Source organism: Mytilus californianus, unplaced genomic scaffold, assembly GCF_021869535.1.
Source record: "Mytilus californianus isolate M0D057914Y unplaced genomic scaffold, xbMytCali1.0.p SCAF_2, whole genome shotgun sequence".
In the NCBI taxonomy this organism is placed as follows: domain Eukaryota; kingdom Metazoa; phylum Mollusca; class Bivalvia; order Mytilida; family Mytilidae; genus Mytilus; species Mytilus californianus.
The window spans coordinates 16,229,146-16,241,685 of NW_026262668.1; the positions used below are offsets into that span (position 1 = coordinate 16,229,146).

A 12,540-nucleotide genomic window follows, 5' to 3' on the forward strand; every position below is an offset into this window, starting at 1 on the left:
ACGCGGCCGACTTCAAAGAAAATTATATTATGCATCTCTGATTCGGGCGATGCGTTAATTACATCCCGTAGCTCTTAACTGGCTAATTACTTGTCTTGCATCAGTTATCGAACATGTTCATTCAATCTGACAGCAGTTGTCGGACTTTATTGTAAATTATTGGTACTTAAACTATGCATTCCGAAACTGGGACTATTATACTAACGTTAGTATAATAGTCCCAGTCCGAAAGGAGTATATTGGGTGATATATTAATCATGAATGAATACAAAAATAAATGAAATACATTTGTATTTAAAAAAAAATAAATAAACAATGCAACCACATGCAAAGTCACTTAATATGACAAACGCTTTTATCTTTGTTTTCATCTTGATATTTCATGGAGGTATCAAATATGATGGGATGAAATCAGGCATACGAGTTTCATCCGAAACAAAGGTAATGCAAAAAGTGAAAAAAATTCACTCTTTCAAAATTTGGTTTATTTTGGCATATGGTTAAAAAAAACAGTAGTTGGAAGAAGATCGAAAACACCGATATGGGTTATTCCAATTTGCAAGTTTAATCTAACATTTATACGAAAAACTTAAGGGGACAAAGGTATCATTGATATGCTAATTCGTGTCGTATATTTAAAATTTGAAAAACGAACAGCGACGAGCACACCTGTTAATTTATGTCTTGGTGCAATACACGTTTTCATCAGAAACAGTAAAATATCACACATTCACACATTTGACATATTTTTAACACTTATTTAATTTGCGGACCTCTAGACTATGCTGTCTAGTGGTAATTTTACAGCAACGCTTAACTGTGACATAAACCAATATCAAATAACGATTTAGTTCTAAAAAAAGTATTTAAGTAAAATTAAATTAAATCGTGTATAAAATAAAACCATAAATTCCAAAGGGAAAATCTATTATATTTATATATTGTGTCTGTACTCTCAGACTTCGTCTGTATGGAACTTGACTGAACAAAATGGCGTCAATGTAAACTATAAACATGTTTTTTTTTAAATCATAGAACATTCATTTTTATTACCATTTTCATAAAACCAACACGATGTTGTAGAACAAAGGTTAAGCTTTAGAATTGTACTTCATTCACGTGTCTAGTTTAAGTAGTTATTTAACCTTTACCGGAATATGGAGTGTGGGTGTATTTTTTTACGCACTACGTTTTTCAGCATGTTTCGAAAGAAAATCATTTACAATATATCAATAACATTTAACATTCGTAATTTATACCAAATTGTAGCAAAATATTCCTTCTTTTAAATGATATCTCATTTTGACACTTTGTTCCTACACTGCCAGATTGAAAGACACGTTTTGACAAAATAATGCAATGCCAAACTGAAATTTTGGAAAATCGCAGAAAATTCAGAAATTATACCAAAAACATAAAAAAAAGAGCCCAAGTTCCAGAATAAGGTTTCAGCTTCATAATGATATCGACAATTTTTTTTTTATCTTTCATGGTTGTCGAGCTTTTAGAAAAAAAAATTAAAACACTGTATTTTTTGTTTTGAAATCCGGATGAAACTCTCACAAATTTGGCGAACGATGTCTATTTTAATATGAATTTTTATTAAAAGTGTTTTGCAAACATATGTCAAACGGGCATTAAAATAATACATAAGGGATTCCCCTTTACACGGAAGAGTAGTTTCTACTTGTCTTGGTTTTTATCTATCCTCCTTTACATCTTCTCAAGGAAGATGACCCTGTGAATTTAGATGACCGATAAGTTTAACAGGAAATAGACGTTCGTTGTGATTCTTTATATTATTTATCATACTTCCGACCGAAACAGACATAAATTATCGCTTTGCGGGAGTCCCGATTGATCTCGAGCCGCGTTTCCATTCCTTTTAAATATGCAATTCTTTGGATAAACTTATACAAAGTCATTGCAAAAACAAACACTCCACTAGTGACGTCCGTTGTGTTGCTTTAAACTATTAAATCAATACTGATTGACAGTAAAAGCACGATAAGTCATAGGAATATTTTCATATAACGATATAATTGATGATATTAAGGTAGTTCGGAGGGTTTAAATTTTCTCGCCGTCTGCGCAGGTGGTTGCGCAAAGATATATTTAGTCATGCTTCTTGTCGTAATTTGCCATTACAATGAAATTTAATTATTAAAATAATCTATTTTATCTAAATACATTAAGGAGGAGTTGAACAATTGAAAACTGCAATTTCATAACCTTGTTGCAATTTTCATTGTTGCAAATGCACTTCCGTTTTGAAAACGGAGCATGTTCTTGACGTTGGAAGAAGAGGGAGAAACAAGATAATTCATAATAATCGAACACGTGAACTGCTTTTCGTGAATACTGTAATGCAGATCGAAAATTATGGATAACGATCTTCATTTTGGTAGCGTATGAAGCAGTTTTACCCTTGTCTTACACTAGAAAAGGTCCTGTAAATATGCGAAAGATGGATGTAAACAAAAGAAGAAATACTGTAAAGTAAATATTTTTAAATCGTCTGCTAATGAATTAAATATTAGTGCTCAAAAGAGCGATTCATGACCCCGAAAAAATCATTTGCAAGCGTAAAATTAGCGGAAATGATTTGACAGCAAATCCGTGAACAACAAAACAGTGATTTCGCCCCGATTCTAGTCGTCACATTTGGATTTGTTTCGCAAACAATGTTGGGTTTTTTGTGCATCAATTCCTGTTTACTATGTCATTTCACAGAGATTTTATATAATGAAATTAAAAATGTATGTTGTTTGGCCCAGAACATGAACTTGTTCAAATACATTTTATGGAAGCACCATTTAGTCCAGCCATTTTGGTTAGGCATGCACACTGTTATAGTAAAGAACATTTCCCTATATAGGCTGTATAAACTATTTTTAAAAATGAATCATTTCACAAAACTACCTTTCCTATCTCAGGGTCTGGATGGAGGGTCCTTCGTTTCTTTCTTTACATTTTTTTATATGTAAAAAGACAAGTGGTATAATTGCTAATGAGATAACTCTCCACAAGAGACCAAATGACACAGAAATTAACAACTATAGGTCACTGTACGGCCATTTTTCTGTATTTCTTATAATTTAACACCCCATTAATTCTTTATTATTTTGTCTATTTGTCTATTTTCTTTATTTATTGTGCACATTATCTGGATTATTCTCTATTCTTTAAATCTCATCTAGACCCACCTTTTTGATCCTGCAGAATCTTCATGAGGGAAAAACAAAACTGGTTTACTTGCAAGCAGGAAGTCCTGTCTTCATAACTTGTCATAAAATGTCTTTAAATTTGTATTGCTTATTAGGCCTCTTTTCATGATATTACTGTTGACTGGTCAGCATTTGGTTATAATAAAGGGAAACAAGTATAAATTGTTAATTATAATTAGTTGTTTAAAACTAGACATATATCAAGCGGTGTAGAATATTATAATGTAGGTTGAAGTTTCACATTAAACAATAGATTTTAAACAATTTACTATTTGATTGAATGGTATTCACTTTACAGAATCAATTATGATTAATAAAGTTATACATGTACCATTATCTGTTTTACTAGCACATTACACTTTTCATGGACAGAATTAAAAAGTCTACAATGAAGATTAATTCAAATCAGGCTATGCTAAAACAGTTACCACCGTTAAGCAGACGTATGAATATATATATTATATATAAGTACATTTCTTTAAATCAATTTTGGCAGCAAATATTTACTAGTGAAACAAAAATTCACATTATACAAGTATACTCTTTTGGAGAATTTAACATCTGAGATATAACTGATGCACATGTTTTTATGGCAACAGTTTTTAAGCCTTAAAATTGTGGAACTTCATGTCTTTAAATGAGAAATGTTTACATTCATTTATTCCTAAAATATGACTGGTAGAGAAAAAGGAGTAATTGTTCCTATATATCGTTACAAAACTTTTCTGGAGTTTTCTGGAGCTCATAATTTTTTGAAATGGACGGTAACAGGTAACCCCCAACTTTTTTCTATATATTTCCAATGAACGTATTGTTGGGATCAACTGTGCAAAGTTTAAGAAAAATCTATCATTTTTATTTACCATGTTTACACCCCTATACCATTTTGGAGGTATGATAACTATTTTTCATTCTTTTTAGTTTTTAACCCAGATGCAACCATCTATCCATGCAAGACAAAGCTATGTTTGTTAATGTGCACAAAAGTTGTTTAAGAGAATCGAAATGTATGGAGACCGCCTCCACAGATTATGGTAATCAATGGTGGAATCACTAAAATTAATAATAAAAAAAATAAGTGAAGTCCTATGGAAGCTGCATATAGAAGATATGTTAATAATGACAAATTACAATTGTAGAAATGGTTTTGTCCATACTTTACCATGCAAACTATGAAAACTTTATAATATATGTTTTGTGGAAGGCTCCATGAGGTTGGGGAGGGGAGGTGTCTAATTTGTAATGAATTGTAATGAGAAGTCTGTGGAATTTGTAAAGATTTCAAGTTTGATAATATATGAAAAGTAAAACAACAAAAATACCGATCTCCAAGGAAAATTCAAAACGAAAAGTCCCTTAACAATTTGCAAAATCAAAAGCTCAAACACATCAAACGAATGAAAAACAACTGTCATATTCCTGACTTGGTACAGGCATTTCCTTATGTAGAAAATGGTGGATTAAACCTGGTTTTAAAGCTAGCTAAACCTCTCACTTGTATGGCAGTCGCATATATGGGACTTGGCAAAAAATTTAGAGGAAATATTTGATTACGTTGTCATATGTCGTAAGTATCTAAAACAATCACATTTCGTACTTTTCAAAGATGATATTAAAACGACTGTGTGAAAGCATCATGATCAGATATACATGTATGTCAAATATATTTATCTCTCTAGGAAATAACATATTCATGATAGTTAAATTTTTAGGCAAAAAAATATGATAGGGTATGTTTTTTTAAATATTCAAAATATATGAAAAGGGTAGGGAACTGGATTTCAAGGCTGCTTATCCCTACCAAAAAGGATTAAAGTGCCCGTCCCCCATACAAACAGAATTGGAAGGTAGTTAACATTGTGTTAGTAAGCTCATCACAGCCTTACTGCGAACTGTATAAGCTAATGCCAACATTAATATATGCCTGATCCATGTACTAAATGTCTTAATTACACCAAAACTCATAGTGGTACTCCTCAGAAAGGAGATATATATAGATTGATAGATTGATTGGTGTTTAACGCCACTTTCAACACTATTGTGCTATTTCGTGGCGGTCAGTTTTTATTGGTGGAGGAAGCCGGAGTACCCGGAGAGAACCACCAACCTTCGGTAGGAAAACTGACAATCCTAGTCAATTAAGATTGGAGTCGATTGCACATAACCTGTGCGGGATTCGAACTCACAACCTCAGTGTTGACTGGCTAGTGATAAGATATATATAGAGTACACATAAATAGCTAAGTCCTTGTTTTATCATGAAAGACCACAAAGTCAGTTTTGTAAATAAATAAAATAAATTCTTTGGCTATTTGCATATCTACAAATGATACTTAAAATAATCCTTTAAAGTTTTAATTAATTCTAATGGAAATTGCAAGCGACATGTTGATGACATTTCAAATGGAGTAATGGCTAAGTCTGTGTTTTACCATGGGAAACCCCTAAAATCAACTTTTGCTTCTGCAAATTGTACCTAATTACCCTTCCAAATTTTATTGAATTCCCATAGCAGGTTTTAAAGATATGTTGATATCAAACTTCTCCATTCATAAAAAATGAAATAGTGGAAAATCTTTAAATACTTTTACCTTATTTCCCTTTTTAGCTTGCGTGATAAAAGTAATGATTATTTGTCAATCATACATGATAAGGTGATGTGGTATGATTGCAAATAAGATAATTGTCCACCTGAAACCAAATGGCCATGGTGTTGACTCTCCGTGTACGCATGATGTTTAATTTCTCCCTTGTTTTCTTCTTACGACGAGGGTTTTTTTTTAACGACCTTGACTACCCATGAGGGTCTTGCACGGTCTTCTTACATTTTAAATATATGCAAATTAGGCGTGATGCGATATCGTTCAAAACGTATAACCATAGCTGGCCTTCATTGATCAAAGCCATGAAGAAGAACCACTGACATTGTCACTTTACAATTTCTACAATCGCAAGTGACTCAATTTTTTGTGAAAATGTTTACTAAATCAATGATCACCGCCATTTATCTGACTTTTTGCGGACTACAAAGTTGGACTTCACATCTGTTATTGATAGTAATATATCTACTATTCAAATCATTAAGCAACTGGATAATTTTTTGTCAATCAGAAAATCTAGGTTACTATAATGTTCAATGTTATCCAGAGAATCTAAATATGACTTCGCAATCGAAATATTACTACTCACAATGGCCTACCAAGACAAAACAAAATTATCATACAGAAAAATTAAGCCAGTCAAGACTGATTTTAACAATTTTGTTGAGCTCAGATGTCAATTACAATCCTGGACCAGTTACTATCGTGCACAAAATGTAAAGTCTGTTCGATCAAAAAAGATTGCAATGCAATTAGATGATACAGATGATTTTGGATGAGTTTGACAGTATCAGGTAGTTCTTTTCGAATTATGCAGATACGATAAATGTTTCATCATAGCTTCTTTACTGACATGACATACTTTGATATGATATTTATAATTGAGGAAAAACAATTCCGTATGCAAATAGGTATAAATTTGTTAAAATAATAAGATTCATTTTCCGAATGTTTCTAAAGGTAAAACAACAAAAATACCGAACTCCAAGGAAAATTCAAAACGGAAAGTCCCTTAACAATTGGCAAATTCAAAAGCTCAAACACATCAAACGAATGGCTTGTGCTTGTGCATTTCCCAACTCCGAAACAGTGGTAACGTCGTCTCCGCTATGCTTTGCTCATTTGTCCTATAATATTAGCAAAGGAACTTCGGCACTGTTTCGGAGTTAAGTGTTTATCCGTTTACCAAACTGAATACTTTCGGATTTCCATTATTTGTTTTCCAGAATCACTCAATGGAAATACGGATATAATGTATCAATTTTAAATCGGCTTCTTACAATTTATATAATATTGTGCTTTGCAGAAATCTGTTTAGCATATTTGATTTTTGTTTCTTAAAACTAAATTATGATGAGGGTTTTGAAGATAATAAAAATAATAAAATTCTTTATTTAACGAAGGTAACTCATTTAAAAATGACATGCTAATCTTCCCTGAGGATTTCAAAAACTATTAATACAAATAGGAAAACAGAAAATACAAACAAAATAAAATGCATAATAGATGGTGGATCCGTGTTCAGAAAAAATAAATAAAATCAGAAGTCAAAAGAATAGTTGCCAATATTACATCTTAAGCATTAAAGGTCGGTGATGTAAGTACAGGCAAGGATTTGTATAGTTACTATACAAATCCTTGTTACAGGAAACAGTCCACACTTGTTAGAGTGCTTTAAGTGAAGGAAACAGTTCACGCATTTCAGTGTGTAAATAGTGATTGTGACTGTAGCCTTACTCGACTGTTTCCATTATTTATATCATCGACCTTTAATGCTGGGTACATGAAATGTTACCTGTACACTATATATAACTGTCAAACTTGTAGAGATAAAAGATTTTGGTACAAAAATAAAACATTTTTTTCAAATATGTCTTATCAGAAAGATCAATTCTCGTCCTTTGTTAATAACATTACATAGTAGTAGTAGATATAAAGCAAATAATTACTTATTTTTGGGGTGAAATAACTAAAATGATACAAAAGAAACAATAAAACATGAAGGGTGTAAAATAAAGGGAACTTACTATATTCCAATGTGCATCTCATGATTGGCATGATTCCATATAGATTGTACATATACTAAGTGCGTATATAGTGATACGCAACATGTCGTATTCCAAGCTATTTTTGGTAATTTTTTATAACAATACACTAATGTTCTTTCAATGCATTCCTCAAATATTTGGCTACAAGTGACTGTAACGGTTTTGTCTCTCGTCGACGTATTTAGTTTGGGGCCTCGGAGTCCAAGTGATCTGAGTAGTTCATCTACTGTATCACTAGTCTGTTATTGTCAACTTTTAAATCTGAATAAATAGAAAAGCACTGAAAATTGCTGGAAATATTCTATATAGATATAAGAAGATGTGGTATGAGTGCCAATGAGACAACTCTCCATCCAAGTCACAATTTGTAAAAGTAAACCATTATAGGTCAAAGTACGGCCTTCAACACGGAGCCTTGGCTCACATCGAACAGCAAGCTATAAAAGGCCCCAAAAAATGACTAGTGTAAAACCATTCAAACAGGAAAACCAACGGTCAATTCTATATGAATTCAATTGCATGGTCGTCAGTTTATAAGTTGTATTATATCTAGATGTATATAAACTCGACGATATTTTCAATTGAAAGCATTTCCTCCTCCTCCTCCTTTAAAAAAAGAAAAAAAAATGTTGACGAAATGAAATAAAAGATTTAGGTATAAATGCATTTGGTATTTTTTTAATGAAGTATTTTTTCAAATTTCGGTTGTTGGAGATTTTTCTTTATTTTATTTTATTTTCACCTAAATAACAGATTCAATACTATATACTATGATATCAATCATTTTAGCTTTGCTTCTTTTCTATGTGAAAGTAAAAGATTTCTGTTTAAAAAAATGTATATACATTAATGATGGATAGACAGAAAAAAACATTTTTATATATGCATGGAATGCATTAAAAGACAGTTGAATGAAAACTACCTATGTTCAAACGACCTGTAACTCTTTTTTTTAATGTAGATTATCAAACGAATTTTCATTCACGATGAAGTTCTATTCGAAAAAAAGGCCATTTCAATAGTTGGAAGTAATGTCAGATAAAGCTTTGCATAAAGCATGTTTAACCCTGCCGCATTTTTGCGCCTGTCCCAAGTCAGGAACCTCTGGCCTTTGTTAGTCTTGTATGTTTTTTTAATTTGGTTCATTTATTTGTTTCGGAGTTTAGTATGACGTCCATTTTCGCTGAACTATTACACCTTTTTGTTTCAGGGCCAGCTGAAGCCCGCCTTCGGGTGCGGGATTTTCTCGCTGTGTTGAAGACCCATTGGTAGCCTTGGGCTGTTTTCTGCTCTTTGATCGGGTTGTTGTCTCTTTGACACATTCCCCGTTTCCATTTTCAATTTTATTCATGTATAAATATTAAACAGATCATTACTAAGAATGTTTAAATTAGATGGTTGATGGCACTTTGCTCCTCCCATTTGAAAGTTAATAATGATTTCATGGTTGAACTAGCAAGCAAGCTAACCAAAGATCTTCTTTTACCTACACTTTCAAGTCTATGCGCTGTAAGTCTGTTTTAAAATATAAATTAGCGAATAGATGTGCACGAAAAAAATACAGTCTTTCTTTAACAACAAACTATAAATATAAACTTTATCTATAAATCTGTTTAAGTCCAAAATATTTTTCAATTCCGATCTGCAAAAAATATCATACTGCTACAATAAATAATCATATTTGTGATATCATTTAGTAAACGTTTTGAACATTCACACCTGAAAAATCTATTGCACCACCCTGATTTTTCTCACGAACAAAAATATTATAACATACACTATTATTTGTGGCTCCAAAAGTGTACAAATTATGCAATTCTGTTATTAAAGAGTCCACAGCCATACATAAATAAAAAGATTGAAGAAAAATAACGAATATAATCAAGTACATTTTTTATCAAATAAGAGGAGTCATTGGGTACTTGAATATTATTAATGTTTATCTGTAAGCCCTTACAAATAGAAAAGTTCAGTAGTGCAATTATCTTTTCTGTGGAATGAGCATATATGTCAGTGGTTACAATAAACACACTAATGTTTAATAGCGAGTTAATCCAACGTTCACACAAATCACCGTCTTCCCATATCATGGTCCAGAAATTAAATTTGTTGTTGTAGCAGTCTAAGCCATTCCTGGTGCAAAGCTTGAGATTAATCATTTATTGAGCAAATCTGGGACACAATTGATCGTCGTGCTACATGAGAGAGTGCTGCTATTTTAGAATAAGCTCAAGGTTTGCAGCAGAAATGGCAAAGATTACCACAACACAAAGGTAACGTTTGATCCATGGAATAAAAAGACGATTAGCACCTGTGATTCGTGTGAACGGTTGTTTCATTCGGTATTGGGCATTGAAATGTCTATTGTAACCATTGACGCATGTTTTAGTTTTCCAAATAAAAAGAATTGTTTTTTTGAAGTTTTCTTTCTGTTAGCATCCAAAGTTAAGCATTGTCCATTTTTAGTACCCACGACATCCTCTTGTTTTTTAATATACTTAGATTCGTTATTTTTCTTCAAACTTTTTAAATAACTTATGCCTGTGGAAATGTCGATAACAAAATGGCATCATTTATATACTTTCGGTGCATAAATAATATAATATGTTATAATATTTTGGTTTGTGAGAAAAAATCTGGTCGATGCGATACTTTTTTCGAGTTGTATATGTATTTTCCTGTTGTAAAAGGTTTTTAGTAATATAAAGATAACTTTCACTGAAAATTAGCACGCAAGTATGGAACCAACTGAGAAATGTACATGTATGAGAAGGAACAAAGAGAACATCAACATCAAGCAGAGCAAAATTGACAATACGGAAGTAAAAAAGAAATCTCGTTTGTCATAAAGTTTGGTATGAAGATGTAATGATATTTCTACATCAATTTCTAATCACCATTAAAGTTGGATTTATAAGAGTGAGTGGATGTTGATAAATTCCATTTACATATTTTGAAAAAAAATTGAATATTTAAGAAAATATATCGTCTCAATATCTACAGGCATTGAAATAAATATTAAGTGACGTTCTGTTTGATATTTATGAAGTTAAGCCATAAACTATGATTCATAAACAAGGGGAAAAAAGGGTCCAGGAATAAATCTGATATTTGAGGGGTACAGCTAGTCCCCAACTGATAAACAATGAGATGCCTACAAGATACCCGTCTGTTACAAGGGAAAGAACTATTCTACGGTTTACTTCATCTCCAAACGAACATATTTATAAAATAAATATACAAATTGACATAACAAAAACTATTGGCAATTTCTTTAATCAATTCTTTGATGTCTGATTAGTTTATTTTCTGTGAGTACAATTACTGAAAAGGGTATGGCACCTTATATATACCTTATATATATATATATATATATAATATATAAGATATCTTGTATAATATATAAGATATCTTATATTATATTAGATATCTCATATATCTCATATAATATATAAGATATCTTATATAATCTAGATTTTATAAGATATCTTATAAACTTAATAAGATATCTTATAAACTTTTTAAGATATCGTATATACTTTTATAGATATCTTCTAAAGATTATAATATATCTTATAAAGTATATTAGATATCTTCTAAAGTATATTAGCTATCTAATAAAGTATAGAAGATATCTGATATATATTTTTTATATCAGATATATTATATACTTTATAAGATATCTTATAAAGAAAATTATATAAGATATCTTATAAGTTTTATGCGATATCTTATAAACTATATAAGATATCTTATAAACTATTTACGATATCCTACATAAGATATCTTATAAACTATATGAGATATCTTATATAATCTAGCATTTATAAGATATCTTATATATTAAATGAGATATCTTATTTATAAGATGAGATATCTAATATATTATATGAGATATTTAGATATCTTATATAGTTTATAAGATATCTTATATACTTTATAAGCTATTTTCTAAAGTTTATAAGATATTATAAAGTATATAAGATATTTTATAAATATTTTTTATATAAGATATCTTATATACTTTAAAAGAGATCTCATATATTTCATTTGATATCTCATATAATTCATAAGATATCTTATAAAGAAAATTATATGAGATATCTTATAAACTATTTAAGATATCCTACATAAGATATCTTATAAACTATATGAGATATATAATCAGATATCTCATATTATATATGAGATTTCTTATATAATCTAGTTTTTATAAGATATCTTATATATTAAATGAGATATCTTATTTATCATATGAGATATCTAATATATTATATGAGATATCTAGATATCTTATATAGTTTATAATATATCTTATATACTTTATAAGATATTTTCTAAAGTTTATACGATATTATAAAGTATATAAGATATTTTATAAATATTTTTTATAAGATATCTTATATACTTTATAAGAGATCTCATATATTTTATAAGATATCTCATATAATTTATAAGATATCTTATAAAGAAAATTATATGAGATATCTTATAAAATATATAAGATATCTTATAAACTATATAAAATATCTTATAAACTATATGAGTTATCTTTAAAAGTTTATTTGATATCTTGAAATTAGAATAAATAGTAAAACAGCTTGCCATAATGGCGACAGGAATAACCAACATTAGGGCTTCTTAAAACTGTATGAGAGCCACTTA

At 30.3% G+C, this 12,540-nt stretch overlaps 1 protein-coding gene across 2 annotated transcripts in view; it reads right to left on the minus strand.

The window, feature by feature from the left end:
* Nucleotides 1-8,327, minus strand: part of LOC127729344 (C-type lectin domain family 17, member A-like) — a 45,613-nt gene extending 37,286 nt beyond the window's left edge. For both annotated transcript variants that reach the window (XM_052237107.1, XM_052237108.1), the window contains exon 1: nucleotides 7,855-8,327. In XM_052237107.1, coding sequence (XP_052093067.1) covers nucleotides 7,855-7,906 — 52 coding nt within the window. In that variant the 5' untranslated portion in view covers nucleotides 7,907-8,327. The remainder of the gene's footprint in view (nucleotides 1-7,854) is intronic.
* Nucleotides 8,328-12,540: the final 4,213 nt, after the last annotated feature.